Below are 17,659 nucleotides of genomic sequence, written 5' to 3'. Positions count from 1 at the left end.
GTGGATTAGGGAACATAGCAATTTCTATTTCACTTATTTTGAAATACATACATTTCCTTTATTCTATTTGTCCAACTAGTAATAACAAAAACAACTAAATGAAAATCAGGAACAAAGAACATAATAAAATGATAATACCATAGTATAATAATACAATTTTTAATAATGAAAAGTAAGAAACATCATTATGGTGCAATTATTTTTAGATTAAAAATCTCTGGCCACTGAATATTAGCTAGAATTTATGGAAGGTAACTGACCAATTGAATCTGAAAGCATGATCTAAAATGAACTATGCTGATAGGTATATGATTATCTCATAACTGTGATTATTTGAAGTTCTATGGTTGCATTCATCAATTCAATGACAGTTGTATAATGATTTTATCTGCCTACATGAAAAGGTCAGCATGGAAGAAGTATGGTCTGAATATACATTGCCAACTTCCTCCATAATGTGAAACCTTCACAGTATACATATAGCATAGCTGCATGCATAGTGGAGGAAGATTCAGAATAGAACATCAAATAGATGAGTACTGTAATGCCATTTGTACTGCATTAATCCTGTTGAATTCCACTGAATAGATATGCATTTTATGAAGTGGATGGTAGTTTGCGTCACCTTTCTAAGCCACTAGTTAGATCACGTACATATAGATTGCAGTGTATAGTGTGTGTGTGTGTGTGTGTGTGTGTGTGTGTGTGTACTGTATGTATGTTATCCGTTACCAGATAATAATGCATCTTACACTAATTGAAAAAAAACAGGTTTTTGCTTTGTTTTCTTTTCAATCTTTTCTTTTAAACTCAGTCACTTCAACTCAGAAGTCCTTGTTCCAGTCAAAGCCACTAATCACACCTATTTTGGTAGTGGGCAAACTGGTGTTTGCTTGGTAATGTGATTGAAAAAACTGCCATAAGGATAAAACATATACGTTTACAGGTAAGTGTATGCATAAAATTCACATTCACATTCACTTTTCTAGCGAAGAATAGTGAAGCATTTAAATGTTGCTACCATTTCATGATCTCCCAGTTATGCTGAGTGCAGAGCAAGGAAATGTCTTTATTCTCATGTCAGCAGGTTTGTTCATGGAAAAGGGTGCACCCCAGCATTCAATAGGGAGATGTCATGACTACTTTGCCCAAGCTGGCAGAGTAGGGAGGCAGGAAAAACCAAACTTTAATGATCAGCTTGCTTTACAGATACCCGGAGACTATATAAGGTGCACTGTACCAAAAGATGCAAGTCTCACTACCTCAGGCTATAGGGAAATGCTATTCATAGTTTCATTTAAATGAGAGATCAATATATATAACCCTAACCCTATTCTCATATATGTTTCCCAATGAGTCTCTAATTGCTCCAAAAGCATAATACCTTTTTCTTTATCATTAATACACCCCTTCTAAAATGGAGGGTGTATTTTTCCCCAAGCTGTGAAGATACTCTCTCTCCAATGATACACATTTCTATATACTAAAGAACATCTTAGTAATCTTCATAATAAAAAAACAATCAACCAAAGGCCATGTCAGACTCAAAAACCAAGAATGACACATGGTGATTCTTCCAAGCTGAGTTCTTTATTGTTTCCACACCTATAGATAGAATCTTACCAGATTAAACACTCTACTGCAGGGGTCCCCACCCTTGGTCACTTTATGACTTGTGGACTTCAACTCCCAGAATTCCTCAGCCAGCCATGCTGGCTGAGGAATTCTGGGTGTTGAAGTCCACAAGTCATAAAATGGCCAAAGGTAGGGACCCCTGCTCTACTGTCTTCACCCTCTTTCTCTCACACAAAATATCTGGAATATTTATTTCACTGGAATACACCTCTCCCTCCTTGAAATCCAGCTTGCTACATTCCATCACAGGCCATAAAATTATCTAGGATGTGCTTTCTTCCAGATAGCTACCATGAACTGACAAATTGTTATTTTCCCATTATCTAATCATATTTTATATTATATATTGTTTTCACCACTTATAGTCTCAATAGTAAGAATGTTTATATATAGATGTTACTATTTTAATATATTGTATTAGCAACACTAGCTTTTAGATATCTTTTATAGATTTCACCAAAATAATGGTAATTTTTATTGATGTTATTGTTTGCTCTTCTATGACCCAATGAAATATAGGTTAAAAAAAGAAATGGATTTTTATGAGATTTTGTAATTATCATTTTAATAACAGCATAAATAAGTATAGCAACTCTGCTAATCAGTTTAGTTTAATAAGCAAATGAAAACAGATGCTTGAACCTTCAGTTGGAAATTATTATATTTTGCATAAAACTATATAGTTTTTGCCAAGTTAGTTCAGTATCTGTTAGGTAAGAATGACAAATCTCTACAAATCTTTTTTTCAAAAGAAACCGAGATTTCCTGGAAAACGTTTTTCCAATAAAATGCACATCAAATGAGTTCTACTTTTCACTCTCTTTTCAGAAGGGCTGCTTGATACTCCTATTGAAAACTTACAAGTCAAATATCAACCGTGCAGAAAGGAAAGGCCTGTCTTGAACGATGTCATGGAGAACTGTGTTCCTAGATGCCCACATCCGATATTTTCTTTAAAGCACATCCATAGAACTGAGAGTTCATATGGTTGAACTATCTTGAAATATGAAGAGGATTGTTTCACATAAACTGGAAAACAATGTTTAAAGAAAGGTTCTGTAATCAGTGGATAAACATGATCAAACTGTTTCTTTTTCCTTTATCGGGAGGGCTGGGATACATGTTTGTACATCTGTGCTTGTTCAGTAGAATAAAGAGCAATTGCAAGGTGTGCAGTGTTGTTTTTGCATTGAGTCCCTTAGAGCACTTGGCCGAAGCAGAAAATATCCCATGCTGGCTTGCTTGTGGCCCTTTAATTCATGATACAGAAGCAATTTGCTAAGAATGCTTGTTGACATTGCTATTTGTTCCAGCACAGTTTGCATGAGTTGATTCTACAGGAAGGAAGGGAGCACCATCTCTACTTCATTCATTAATTCCTACTTGTCAGTTCTGGAATAGTACATGTAATATACATTGTTCAATAAAATTTGTTGGTTCTTAAATGCCTGATAGTTATTTATTGATAGACTAATACAGGTCACCAATCTCTTAGTGTCAGATTTGTTTCTTGCAGTAGTTTATCTGCAAACGGCTATTTTGCATTTCTAAAAATAACTAGTAGTGGACAAAAAATAAAAAGTCTTACAATAGGCTATGAGATCTAAGAAACAGACACCATTATTTATTTATATTGCTTTCTTAATCTTGCTAGAATCCAGATTTTGCTTGGATAGAACTTATGCAAAAGTACATCTTCCATTTTTTTAAAAAAATGCTATCAGAACATCTGAATTCAAGAGGTTAATTTTAAATATAAGGGAGTCTTGGAGCGCTACAACAAATAAATTAGTACAACCACTTCTTTTTTTCTAAAGCTTGATCTATAGAAATGTTTCAAAGCTAGCTTTTTAAATAAAAGCAGAAACTGTTCTAATCTGTGCAACTGGCATAATATGCAACTCGTTGACTGATATGATCACGAATTGTTTCCACTTTCTTTTCCAGGCCTTCCAACCTGGCTGACTTGAGGATGAATTCATTGTTACTCTCCTGTAGCTCTGTTTCTAAAGCTGAGGAATGAAACAGAAATAGGTTAGATGCAAAGAAACTTTTTTCCCTTTCTAATTCATTATAATATTATACAGTATAGTGACCGTTCAACCTGTTCTGTTTTTCTAGCATCTTTTAACATGTATTGTTTTCATGCAATGCCTGTCCTATCCAATAGGGCAGAACTTCCCAACCTTTCCGGGTTGGTGGCCCGGAGAGAAAGGGAGGAGCAGGGAAATGTACACGTGTGTGTGCATGCGCACACAAACAAGCACAAACACTGGCAGCAGTGCTACCACCCCTGTGCATGCGCAAACGGGGCCGCTAGCACCCATGCGGTGACACTAGCGCAAGTGGGGAGAGTGCGTGCACATGTGCGTGCACTTGCCAGCCATTCCCACGGACCGGTGGCCACTTGGCCACGGACTGGTACCAGACCACAGACCACAGGTTGGGGGACCACTGCAATAAGGCACCCCATATGCAAAAAATATAGGCTGTACATGCTTGCCCCCTCCCTCTTATCCTTTGTGGATCTGTTCCACCACCTCAGTCCCTAACTAACCTGTATTGAATGTTAAATGAAAATATTTGTTTGAAAGACAATGAAATTCTATGAATAGGCTACGCTGCTTAGTTTTCTGATTTTGCAGAATTTTGCTCAAACTCAAATGAGCAAAAGAAGAACATCCCAGAACAGAATATTTGTAACTCAGAGTTGAACTGTGGGGTCCTTGTCGTTCTCTGAGCTTGGTTGTTTTCTTGTAGACATTTCATTACCAAATTAGGTAATGTCATCAGTGCAAGAAAGGAGTGGGGTTTGCTCTCTTTATATACTAGTGGCTCGCCTGTCAGTGTTGGGAGTGTTCTTGGTAGTTCCTTGGTTAGGCTGTTGTTTATGGTTAGCTTATTTGTCTCAGTTGATAATTCCTTGATTGCGGTGTTGTTTACTTATTGATTATTGGTCTAGTGTTAATCTTGCTGTTAACATCTAGATAAACTCAGATTACTCAACCAATTTATTATAAGTATTTACATAGTAAATTCCCTACATAGCAGTATCTATTGTTTTATGAAGGGAAATAATTGTCCCTAGCTCCATTTCCATCTTACATGCCATATTTTTCTTACCCATAACAGTAACTAGAAAGAAATTCATTCTGCTTCCCTAAATGATTGGCAGAACTTGATCCAACATTAAGGAACTGCTGTCTGTCACATAGCATCCAAAATCAGTTTTGCCTTTCTGTCTGAAAAAGCCTCGCCTCCTTCTGGTAGGGCCAAATGAATGTGGACATTGACGTCAGCCAGCACTGGTAAATGTATGCTCATCATGTTTTGCATGAGAAATTGTCTGGTGGCCTATTTAATAATATCAACATTCCTCATAGCATTCAGCCAACTCTGAGCAAGAGTAAGTGCCTCTCATCAGCCAGCTGCTTAAATCTCTGGCTTTTGGGAGGCACCTTCAATGAAAGATATTCATTAGAGGCACAGGTTCATCAATGAAAACAGTAACACTCCTTTAAAAAATAATATCTCTGGCTTTCAGCCACTTAGTTATTCATATTGCACCTGCCACAGAAGTCAGAGCATTTTGTCTACACACTGGCTGCTTCCCAAAACATATTGAGCAAAGTTATTAGATCTGAAAGCTTTAAACTGAAGGGTCGAAATAGAGCATTAAAAAAAATTGGCTCGGCAAGCCATTATTATGGAACAAATCTGTGACTAGCTGTATAACAGAGTATTTATATTCTTCCTGAGTGTCCATTCCATTAAAAGGACAAGTTGAAATGCCTCACAGGATTCGCTATAGTAGCTTTTCATCTCTGTCTCTATAAAATCCTGTGGCTTACTTAGACCAGCAATGATGTATCCAGATTTAAATGTGAAAAGTACGTCCACATTTTGTATAACACATACTTGGTATGAAATCATTAGATTAAATGAAATTATTATGCATGAAACTCTGCAATATTATATATGAAATTACTAAGATTCAGAGAAGGACCTTTGTGTTTGATATTATTTTTAAAATCTGCAATCCTGTATGAAATGCCAAGGCAATGAAGATAAGAATTGTGAAGTCATTTCTGATTTTGAGAGTTGCCGTGCAGGTAATCCTTACCAGCCATTTTGGCCATCATATTCAAGGCTTCATTCAACAATGTGTTGGCCTCTGTGTGGGCAGTTTGAATTCGGTCACCTTGGATGCCTAAATTTGACCCTTGTCCCATTCGCCTCTTCAGGTCCATGTATTTGCCATTCAATTGTTCAAATACCTGGGGGGAGGGGAGCAGAGAGGTAAATGAGAACTAGTCTTACTTCCAATGGATATATTGTGTAGATAACAGAATTCCCATCACCAAATCTCCAAACCTGAGATCACATGATGTTAGATGGCCTCCTACTTAATCAGTGTTCCATTTATTAAACATCACTTTTCCCTCTTGCCTATTCCTTTTCTTCTTTAAAAAGTGGTAATTCTTTTTCACATCTGATTTCTCCTGGCTGCACAGAACACACCTTCTTTTCACTGTGATATATTCCAGTTTGTCCACTTTGAAGAATTTTCTTTTTCCCTCCCATTCCCAAGCCAAATTCATGCATCTTTTATAGAAAGAGGATAACTACATTGAACAAGTTTTGTTTGTTCTTCAATAGTCAATTGTTTTATTGAATATAACCAAACAAAGCTTGATAAGGCAGATATCCATGTCATTAACCATTTTTATTTGCAAAGTATTCCTATGAGACCTATCATATTCTTCTGGGTATGACTGGAAATAATGAGAAGCCAAAGGCTCTTAATTTCCCTTGCAGCATCCTATCTTTCCTTCTTTTATAATTAAAAGTCTTGGTGGCATATTGTTATCCCAGGGTGTCATGTTGGAGAATCAGGTTAAATTATAGTTATAATGAACACGTTCTGTTTGTTCTTCAATATCAATTGTTTAAGTCTATAATTAAACAAAGCTTGGCAAGGCAGATTGTCCTTGTACTGAAGAACAAATAAAACAAGGAGTAAGAGAGATAGTAAGAAGCAATTTCAGTTTGTCCTTTGCTGAATGAGTATGTAATGGCTGGTCATGTGACTCTGTGATGGCCATTCTCTGAGAATGTACAGGATATGTTCTAAAAATGCAGAATGGCACTGCTGGCCTAAAATGGTTGGGGACTTTTCCATTAGAGTGAATAGCCAATTTTATTGATAGGTCTAATGGCTGAATTGAGACATAAGATCAGAATATTTACCAGGTATTTTTTTTCCCAAAGGCTGCCTGACCAATACTGTAGCTTAAAGCATGCAACCCACTAAAGTAATTTCCTATTTCCATAATGCCAGGTCTGCCAGGCTCAGCTTGAACCCTCACAGTCATCCTGCCATTAAAGGCTACAAGAGAGAGGAGAGGAAGAATAGATGGGCAATAAGGCTGTGTGTGTATGTGATGGGAAACGGGGGGGAGGGGAATGACAGGTGATAAAGATCAGAGAAGATCAGAGTTAGTTTGTACTGGAATCCAAGGCCAGGCTCCAGGATCTCAAAACACTTTGGCAAGTTCCAATTGGCTAAAGACAGACTGGTCACGGGGGGGGGGAGAGTAACGGAAACCGAGAACCAGCCTGACTTTACTGCAGCCAACACCTTTTTAGTAAAAGAACCTTTCACTTCAACCAAATGGGTCTTCCTTTCCTATAGAATCAGATTGGGGCAGATCTAACACATACCTGCTGAGTGCTTTTTGCTTGTTTATGAGCTTCTGTTGCTTGTTGCTGAGCATCTGAGGCCAATAACTGATTCTGGTTTGCCTTGTGCTGTAGCTGGACAAGTGTCTCAGTGAAACTATCCAGTTGATTGGTGATGTCCCGCACATTCACCTGAGTTGGAGTGAGGATAGTCTGGATCTGAACATTCCAAAAATGAAAAAAAACCAGAAATTTTATAAATATCCCTGAAAAAAAATACCGGTTATATAAACAAGGAATATTTTATGAAGATAATAAAGTAGTGTTCCAATATCTCAGGGGCTGCCACAAAGAAGAGGGAGTCAAGCTATTTTCCAAAGCGCCTGAAGGCAGGACAAGAAGCAATGGATGGAAACTAATTAAGGAGAGAAGCAACCTGGAACTAAGGAGAAACTTCCTGACAGTGAGAACAATTAACCAGTGGAACAACCTGCATCCAGAAGTGGTGAATGCTCCAACACTGGAAGTTTTTAAGAAGAGACTGGACAGCCATTTGTCCGAAATGGTATAGGGTTTCCTGCCTGAGCAGGGGGTTGGACTAGATGACCTTTAAGGTTCCTTCCAACTTTACTATTATTATTATTATTATTATTATTATTATTATTATTATTATTATTATTATTATTATTATTATTATTATTATTATTATTATTATTATTATTAAGTAATCAGTTATGAAAACCACTATTCTAGGAAACAATGGAGGTTTATCAATATGAAAGGAGAGCAGGCTGGTTTAGAGTGAACAATTTAGAGAGATGTTCAATGTCAGAATCTAAGCACAAATCACTTACTTCATCAAGGCGAGTTTGGATACGCTGGAGGGGAAAAGTAGAGTCATGAATAGTAAGTTCAGCTTCTTGCAGTGCTATTTCTCCTTGTTTCAGCTTCTGCAGCACATCATCTACATTGCCCTCAATAGTGCTGGCCTGGTTCCTAAAAAAATATTACGTTAAAGAAATGTTGCTTTCTTTTCAAAAAGATGGCATTCTATAGGTAATATATAATGATGACCCGATGAACAGAATATGAACACATACAATAAAAAAGCAGCATAATATTACAGCTTCCCAAAAAGTAGAGACAAACGTTTTGGCACCAGCGAAATAGTATTAATAGATAAATTTTGCAATGTACAGTACCTAGGGATCAGTCAGGAAAAAAGTTGACTATTAAGACATCCTACTCTTTTGTGACAGCCAATAGTATAAATATTGTGGTGGTTACAATATTGGAATTATGTGAACTAGGCTATAAAGCTTTTTTGCCTGATTTTAGGATACATAATATTCTTTATTCATCTCATTTGTCATATGTTGAAACAATAACACTGGCCTATTGATATTTTTTTTCTGAACTGAGATAATGTATGTGAATGCTTTAAATACTCAAGCAAAATGCTATCCAAATTACTGTTATTAATGGAGAAGATATAATCTGAAAGTAAGATTTACCACTAAGAATATTAAATAGCTTCCCATAGCACTCGTCATGTTATTGTATGCTTCCATACATACTATATGTTTCAATTCAATTAGTATAATACATAATCAATAAGGATAGATGATCCAGTTAAAGGAACTTATGGGTTTTATAGTAAACTATCTCCTGAAATACACAGGAACAATTTCTTAATGAAAGTTCCAGAAGACATTTTTGTACATCAGAATTCAGAAAGTTTAAAATTATATTACATATTCAGAAAAAACTTCTACTAAATGATATAATAAATAAACTTATGTCAAATATTACTTTAACAATGGATCAAACTCTTGTTCCCAAATTGCAGAATGAAATGCCATGTATACTAATTTAATCTCCTGAATGTAAAGCAGGATAAAAATTTAACAGAAAAAGAAATGAATATTACCTGGCTTCTTCAGCCTCCCGCTGAAGCTGTTTGGCCTTAGCTATGTCTCCAGCAGTTTGGGCAATGATGCTGTCAGGACATTGCAGCTTAGCAATCAAATTCTGAATCTCAGTGATTTTACTGAGAATTGTGCCAGTGTCAATTGGAAGATTAAGGGACAGGATGTAATTGCTCACTAGCTGAATCGTGGTAGCATCAACATCTGGATCTAAAAAAAATACAGTAAATAATCTAACCAAGATAAAGTGCATCTCAAATTCAGTCTATAAAATATTTGTGATATGCCTAGATCCACAGCATGGATATTTAAATACATGATAGATCAGGGGTGTCAAACTCGCCATGTCATATGATGTGTCACAATGTATCGCGACTTTTCCCCCATTGCCGGAGCTGGGATGGGTGTGGGTGTGGTTTCAGCATGATGCATCCGGGCCATAGATCAACAAGCCTTTGCAGTGCCATAAAAGAGTTTTTAGGTTATAAAGAAAATTAGGCTTTTAAAACAAGCCAAATAAAACAAATATTATATCATGAGGAATAGTGAAGTTAGCAGCTGTTCCAATTAAACAGAACAAACTTTGCTAGACACAAATATTACAAAAACATGTCAAAATCCAAGTAACAAAGGGCTTCCAAAATCCAATCAGTGTGAAATATTAAAATCAGCTGGAAGGAAAACATTTATCTATATATATTGAAAAAGGTTAAGTGGATTTGTAAAAAAAAGATTAAGGCTCAAACTGCTGTGTCTATTGATTTTAAAGAGAAACTCAGAATGAAGGCTATGGTTTTTATACAGATGATTCTCTTGTTATGTAGTTCTGTACAATTTTCTGAACTAAAGAAAAAATATACTTATGACCACAATTGAGCCCAAATTTCTGTTGTTAAGTGAAACATTTGTTAAGCGAATTTTGCCCAATTTTATAACCTTTCCTGCCTCAGTTATTAAGTAAATCATTGCAGTTTGAAAAGTTAGTAATCTGGTTGTTAATTGAATCTGGCTTCCCCAGTGACTTTGCTAGTCAGAAGTCACAAAAGGTGATCACATGAATTTGGGACACAGCAACGGTCATAAATATGAGTCAGTTGCTAAGTGTCTGGTTGGGTGGCCTTTAGTATACACCTATGGTAAAGTCATTCTTTTTTCCTTTTGTATTGACTCAAATGTATACAAGATGGTTTTCATCACTGTTTTGCTGTATTTCTGTAGATATATAATTATTTCTTATATATAGCACAAATCCACTTTTTCTTTTATTTGGCCTGTTTTTTTAAACAATTTAAATCTCTCTAGTTGTATATTCCATTCATGGGTTTTATCCCACCATTACCCCACTGTAATGGCAACAATATTATATCTGCCCTCATGTACTTGGATTTCTACTTCACCCTGTTTATTCCTTATATTTTGTCCATTGGTACATAGGCATTTTAGTCCTTTTTGACTGACCCTGTGCTTGTTTTCTATATAATCTGCCAACAAAAGTGCATATAGTCAAGGCCATGGTTTTCCCAGTTGCAATGTATGGCTGTGAAAGTTGGACCATAAGAAAGGCTGAATGCCAAAGAATTGAGGCCTTTGAACTATGGTGCTGGAGAAGACTCCTGTGAGTCCCCTGGACTGCAAGGCGATCAAACCAGTCAGTCCTAGAGGAGATCAACCCTGACTGCTCTTTAGAAGGCCAGATCCTGAAGTTGAAACTCAAATACTTTGGCCACCTAATGAGAAGGAAGGACTCACTGGAGAAGAGCCTAATGCTGGGAAAGATTGAGGGCAATAGAAGAAGGGGACGACAGAGAATGAGGTGGCTGGATGGAGTCACTGAAGCAGTAGGTGTGAGCTTAAATGGACTCCAGAAGATGTAGAGGACAGGAAGGCCTGGAGGAACATTGTCCATGAAGTCGTGATGGGTCGGACACGATTTTGCAACTAACGACAACAATGAAAAACTTGAATTTTTTCCTAACTGCAACCTTAATATTCTTAACCGCATAAACATCTATGTTAGAAACACTGACAACCCTATTAGTTTGAAATTCCTGGGGACAGAAATGTTCTGTATCAATTAACTCCCTGTCCCCATCTGTCTCCTAAAGGTCATGGCAGATGCAGTCAGTCAAAAGACATCCCGCTCCTGAAGCAAAAGGTCATTGAAAAGGGATAGATGACTAAATGGTGGAAAGAAAGCTAATCTGAGAGGTGGAAGAAAGAGGGCTGGCTCAGAAATATATTTAAGAGTCCAACTTGAAAGTAATAAGAAAGGCTATTCATGAGCAAGCAGTGAAGAAGAAAAGACGCAAGTCACAACTGGAGCTGAATCAGTATGGGGAAAAGAGTTGGAAAGTTCACTATGAGAAGCAGCTGAGAAGCAATTGGGAGAGGAAGTCCCCCTGCTAGTCAAGGGTTTGGCAGCAGGCAGATGAGAATACATTCTCTGTTAACTGGAAGAGATTCTGCATGAAAGACCCCTGTGGGAAAGCAGTTATTGAATTTGGCTTCTGAGTAACAGCAGGTGCTACGAGAATGCTAAATTATATACAGCAAAGAAATTGACTAGTGACAAGGTATGGATTGTGAGAATGTTGGAACTCCTGACTTTACCTGTTAGGAAGTTGCGAACTTGGCGGATGGACTGCTGAGTGCGCTGGATGTCTGCCTCTATCTGTGTCCTGATGATGCTCATTTGATTTCTCAGGTTTTGGGCATTAGTCTGAATCTTGCTGGAAGTTATTTCAGCAGCTCTAATCTATTAATAAGCAAGGCAGATTCAGTTTCTATATGGTATTTAATACAGCTCCTAAAAGCTTCAAGTTTTAACACTGTTCCAGGTGGGTCCACAAGCAGTACTACTCATCCCCTCTGGGTATTAATTACCCCCATTCTTTTCTATTATTTCAGATAAAAGTTTCTGGTTAAAAACAAATTTGAATATTCAAATAGAAAACAAATAGAACATTTTAAAGCACTTGTTATGTTCTTTATAATGCATGCAATTTTCCTGACTTGTTCTTCTTGCTTCTTATGTTTTTATGCTATTATTTTAAAAGCAATAAAAATAATGTATAAAAAATAGCTTTAAAAATTTAAAAGACTTTAAAGGTAGGTAGTCCTTGACTTATGGCCAGTACTGGGATCAGAACTTCCATTGCTAAGCAAGGTGATTTTTTAAGTGAGTCACACCCGATTTTATGATCTATTTTTTTTTGCCACAGGTGTTAAGTGAATTACTGCAGCTGTTAAGTGACAGATGTAGTCGTAAAGCAAATCCGGCTTTCCCCATTAGCTTTGTTTTTGAAAGCCGGCTAGGGAAGGTCACAAATGACAATCACAAATGACCCCAGGACACCGCAAGCTTTGTAAAGACATGCCGGTGGCCAGGTGCCTGAATTTTTGTGACCGTGGAGATGATGCAATGGTTGTCAAGTGTGAGGAACCTATTGTAAGTCACTTTTCTCAGTGTCATTGTAACTTTGAAAAATTGCTAAATGAACAGTTGTACCTTGAGACCTAAATGTATTCCTTTTCACAAGGACATAGGAAACATTATCTAGCTAGATTATTTCAACTGAAAAGTCCCATGAATGATTAGAACTATAGTTTAAAATATTTTTTTTGCAAGTTGCATGTCTTGATAATCATTCACAAACTCAGGGGGAAAACCAACAACAAGAACAACAACAACAACAACACAAACATAAAGTGAAAACACCCAAACATTAATTTAATCAGGCCTATAAAAGAAGCTCATCCTTTGAAATAAAGATTCCATCCCTTCCCTTTTGCTTTCTCCATTCTAAATACATACCATTTGTTCAGTCCCCTGAAGTTGACTATTGAAATTGCGGAATTCCTGGGCGGTTTTCCTAGCAGTTTGGATGGAACTCCCGGAAAGTGCAAGGATCCCTCTGCAGCTCAGACCTGAGCCACATTCATCTGCATTTTGATGGGGACACAGATACCCGATACATTCACTAGGAGTGCAAACCTCTGATCTCACAACGCTGCAAACCTAACAGGAAAAGTCACAGGATCAGTGAAGCTTTGCCAATTACAGTACAAATATTTGTAATACGATTCAGACAGCTTATTTTATTTGTTTCTTATGTGTAGTGTTTCTAACTTGCCTATCTCAATAGACTTATTTTGTTCATCATTGTTTTTTACAGTTCAAGATTCAAACAGAGATGCATCCTTTTTGACCAAGCTATGCAGGAGCCGATATTCAAAAACATGTTACTCTGATACAAGAAACAATATATGATGACCATGTTTGCTAATAGCTAAAATTACCCTCGCTGGCAACTATAATATAAATAAGCACTGTATCTTAAATAATTCCAGTCTCATTGGTTGGTGTGGAAATAAGCTTGATTTCACCTGGAAATTTCATATATTTCAACATATTTTACACATAAAGATGGCAGTTCACTAATCCAAAATAAATACAGCTAGAATCAGTGAAGATATTCTCAAAGCCTGCTTGGTGTAATGATTAAAACATCAGGTCAGAAACTGGGAGATTGTGGATTGTGACTTTAGACCCAATGCTAGTTGGATGACCTTTGACTAGTCATACTAGTCTCTCAGTTCTAGGAAGGAAGCAATGGCAAACCACTTCTCAAAAATCTTGCCAAGAAAACTGCAGAGACTGCAGAAACCTCTCCAGATGATCATCAGGAGTCAAAACTTGGCTTGAAGGCACAAATACTTATGCTCAGGTACGTGCCAAGGCCATGGCCACTAAGAGGTTCAATTCTGGCCGAAAGATGCTTCACAATCCATTCAGAATTGAATTGTTTCTGAGGACTACGTATTTAATTTACATTTCATCCTCTCCAGCAGAATCAAGACAGGGGTCGGGAGGAACAAATTAAATCCCCTACTACTGCTGTCTGTTGAAGAAGTGTGACTAAGCTGCAAATAAAATTAGTCTTCCCATGATATTAAATGGCTTGAATGTTCTGCAAAACATTTTAAATGCATGATGGGATACAGAATCTAAGTAATGTTTATCTCCACGGATTACCAGTGCAGAACAAATTCAAAGCAATAAGGAGTCTTAGAGCAGATACTTGAGGGTTGGTGGCTAGATGGTATGAACATCAACGTGTTATTCTGATTCTTCATTCATAACCAGTATTCATGATGCAAGTTTGTATTTGTCCTAAAGGAAAATATAATATTGCCACATGGGCTTTGTTGTATGTACATTCATATTCCTTTAATTACAAAGTCATCTGTATCAGCTTTTTGTATGTGAAGGAGAGGGAGAGGGAGAGGGAGAGGGAGAGGGAGGGAGAGAGAGAAAGAGAGAGGGGGGGGGAGAATCTGAAAATCTAAAACTGGTTTCTACTGTTCCTGGGGTTAATATCCCCTATTTATTATGCTTTGGACTTTCCCCTCTATGTATAAAGTAATTACAGGTTGCATAGTTATGGAGGAACAAGTGTCCTTGGAGAACAAAAACCTCTTTATTTTTCAAAATACAGCCCATGGTTTAACTGTACAAATACTTCCACAGTGTCTGAGAAAAAAAAAATCTAAACTAGCAATTCATGAATCTTTCTTTTTCTACACTAGCACTGCTTCTATCCAATTCCAACCAACCTTAATATCAATAACATCTACATCTACATATAAATATAGGTAAATATGTTTAAACAGAATCTATCATTCAGCCTCAGTTTTTGTCATTTATACAAATAGGTCTGCTTTAGAGCATTAGTTTTACCTTATTAATTACTGGAGTCAAGTTGGGTGTGGCAGCCATTTTATTCTGCAGTACTTCAAATCCTGAATCAGGGTCTATAAGACCACTTTCAAGCCCTTCAGCATTTCTCCTGTTTTCCAGAGATTGAGCAAGCAGTCCAGAAGAACCAGCTATGCGTACACTGGCATTGGAGGATGTGAGATGTGCAGACCTGATAGTCTTGAATGCCCCTGTGGGAATAAAGGGGAATGTAGTGTGAATTGATAGTTAATTCAAAATGCATTTTTTTTCTTCAAGCTTTGAGTACGGAATTTTACTATTAAAAGTCACATTACAGAATAAAGGAAGCAAAACAGCTTCATAAACCTGAATTGACCAGTTACCTAACTGAATAATCTTGCTCTTGACAAGTATTCTAAAGAAGAATTACCACCCATCTTTTCAACAGCAGAGCTATAAAAATCCAAAAGGATATTTTCTTCATTATATCTTCTCCAGGCCAAAGAAAATGTTAGCAATTTTCTTGGAAATCATATCAATCTTCACAAAAAGAAACAGAAACAGAAGCAAAGCCCCAGGACCTTTTTAGAACAGAACTACATAAACGTTGAAATACTGATTACCTAGATGAAAACAAGGGCTTGTCTCTCACATAATAGCCAAGCAAATACTTCTCCCATAAACTAGAAAGAAAGATTTAACAGGAATTAGCCTTCTGAATTTAGGACTGTTTTTCCTCCTCTAAAATGTAATACAAGATAATGGTAAAATTGTTCATTCAACAACTTCTGAAGGGTAAAATCTCCAGAAAACTGAAATGCTTTACAAGAACAAAGTTCCTATTAAATTTGTAATACAATACTTCTTCAGCAAACCCAAGTATGTGAAAGTTTGAAAATGAATAGTGCTCTATAACTGCTAGGATACCAATTCTGCATCTTCCTACCAACTACAGAGTAAATATTAAGTTGTGATAAACTCAGTCCAGAGTGGAAAGGCCTGACATCTAGAAAAGGATTCCTTAAGCCAGATTCATTGCTGGTTGTTTATGAACATGTGTCAAGCAGCTTAAGACTGCTGGGCAGAAAAAACATAGTAGAAACAAAAACTCAAAATAAATGTTCTTTATAATAAAGTTTTTCTATGGCTGTTGAGTCACAATATCACAATATCCATAAAAAGGCATGTATCATTATATGATAGCACTGTTTTTCTCATCCCACAGACACTGTAGGGAAAACCATAGCAACAAGGCATATAGAATTCAAATGAATTATTTTTGCTTCCCTAGTATCATACAGTGTGTTCATGTGTGATCCTAAAGGCACCTCTGAGCTTCTGTCATGTCATAAGTGAATTCAAATGTGCATTTAAGCCAGCAGAACTCTGACTTTCAGATTACAGGGAGTGGGAAGGGGATAAGCAAACTATGCTGTTTCATGCATTAGTTTTCTTCTTTGCCTACCATTACTAGTTGCTGCCTTCTATTGTCATTGGGCTTCCAGACTAGGGAAATTCTGCATCTTCCTTCTTTAACCAGTTCACAGGTAGACAATAAAAGGATTAGTTTAAAAAAAACAACTTTTTTTAACTTCACTGATTAAAGAGTAAACAGTGGCACTCCTCTCTAACCAGATGAAACTGACAAGAGTTCTACCAGTCTAGTTACAAGAATAATAGTAAAATCAATCTTTCTTTCTTTTTCTTTCTTTCTTTCTTTCTTTCTTTCTTTCTTTCTTTCTTTCTTTCTTTCTTTCTTTCTTTCTTTCCTTCCTTCCTTCCTTCCTTCCCACAGATTAAAGAGTGAAACAGTAGATCTTTCATCCTTCCTCCTGGTAAAATTACCAAGTTCTGCCAACTTCTCCTATTCAATGTGACAAGAAAAACTGGTTAAAAGGTAGTGCATTATTTCTTTCTTTTTTACTGATCCACCAGTGGATGCATCACACAGGAAGGGCTTAAATGTGAATGGGATTGATACATAAGGTCTATCCATGGAAACTACATGTCTTCAAAGAGCCAGTCATGGAAAGAAAAGCAGTTGGAGCTTATTTTCTTAGCATAGATGGAAGAGATAAAGAGGAAGGGGGATTCACCAATCAGGAAGTGTGGGAAGTACATTTTGGATGCACTGTAATATTAATTCATCACTATGACTAAAGCAAAGGGAGAGGCTGAAAACTAGAAAGAGCTTTCTTAAACTGATTTTATTTCCATCACTTTATACCAGGGAATCATACCGTTTTACATACAGATGAATGCAGTGTACCTTAATGGTACTACAGCTAAATGGAGGAAAATAAGCAGTGGGGTACCACAAGGTTTCATCTTAAGCCCAGTACTCTTCAATATCATTAAAAATGACTTAGATGAGCGAATAGAAGGAGAACTCATCAAATTTGCAGATGACACTAAGCTGGCAGGAATAGCCAAAACACCAGAAGACAAGCTCAGGATCCAAAAAGATATTGATAGACTTGAACAATGGGCCCTATCCAACAACATGAAATTTAATGTGAAGAAAAGCAAGGTTTTACACTTAGGCAGGAAAAACCAAAGGTACAAGTACAGATTAAGTGAAACCTTGCTCAAAAACAGTAACTGTGAGAGGGACCTTGGAGTCCTAGTGGACAATCACTTAAATATGAGCCAGCAGTATGCGGCAGCAGCCAAAAAAGCTAATACAATCTTTGGT

At 36.9% G+C, this 17,659-nt stretch overlaps 2 protein-coding genes across 2 annotated transcripts in view; one reads left to right on the top strand and one right to left on the bottom strand.

The window, feature by feature from the left end:
- The window catches only part of CAMK1G (calcium/calmodulin dependent protein kinase IG), a 28,301-nt gene extending 26,796 nt beyond the window's left edge, over positions 1 to 1,505 (top strand). The window contains exon 11 of the mRNA XM_015819500.1: positions 815 to 1,505. Within this exon, the coding sequence (XP_015674986.1) occupies positions 815 to 905 (91 nt within the window). The 3' untranslated portion in view covers positions 906 to 1,505. The remainder of the gene's footprint in view (positions 1 to 814) is intronic.
- Positions 1,506 to 3,081: 1,576 nt separating this feature from the next.
- The window catches only part of LAMB3 (laminin subunit beta 3), a 53,258-nt gene continuing 38,680 nt past the window's right edge, over positions 3,082 to 17,659 (bottom strand). Inside the window, exons 16-23 of the mRNA XM_015819497.1 lie at positions 14,986 to 15,194; positions 13,060 to 13,263; positions 11,856 to 12,000; positions 9,248 to 9,455; positions 8,172 to 8,313; positions 7,360 to 7,536; positions 5,759 to 5,912; positions 3,082 to 3,647 (exon numbers count right to left, since the gene is read on the bottom strand). Of these exons, the coding sequence (XP_015674983.1) occupies positions 3,508 to 3,647; positions 5,759 to 5,912; positions 7,360 to 7,536; positions 8,172 to 8,313; positions 9,248 to 9,455; positions 11,856 to 12,000; positions 13,060 to 13,263; positions 14,986 to 15,194 (1,379 nt within the window). The 3' untranslated portion in view covers positions 3,082 to 3,507. The remainder of the gene's footprint in view (positions 3,648 to 5,758; positions 5,913 to 7,359; positions 7,537 to 8,171; positions 8,314 to 9,247; positions 9,456 to 11,855; positions 12,001 to 13,059; positions 13,264 to 14,985; positions 15,195 to 17,659) is intronic.

Source organism: Protobothrops mucrosquamatus, unplaced genomic scaffold, assembly GCF_001527695.2.
Source record: "Protobothrops mucrosquamatus isolate PMUCROS unplaced genomic scaffold, P.Mucros_1.0 scaffold939, whole genome shotgun sequence".
Classification (NCBI taxonomy): Eukaryota; Metazoa; Chordata; class Lepidosauria; order Squamata; family Viperidae; genus Protobothrops; species Protobothrops mucrosquamatus.
The sequence above is the reverse complement of the archived record's forward strand: the minus strand, read 5'-3'. Positions and strand labels throughout refer to the sequence as shown.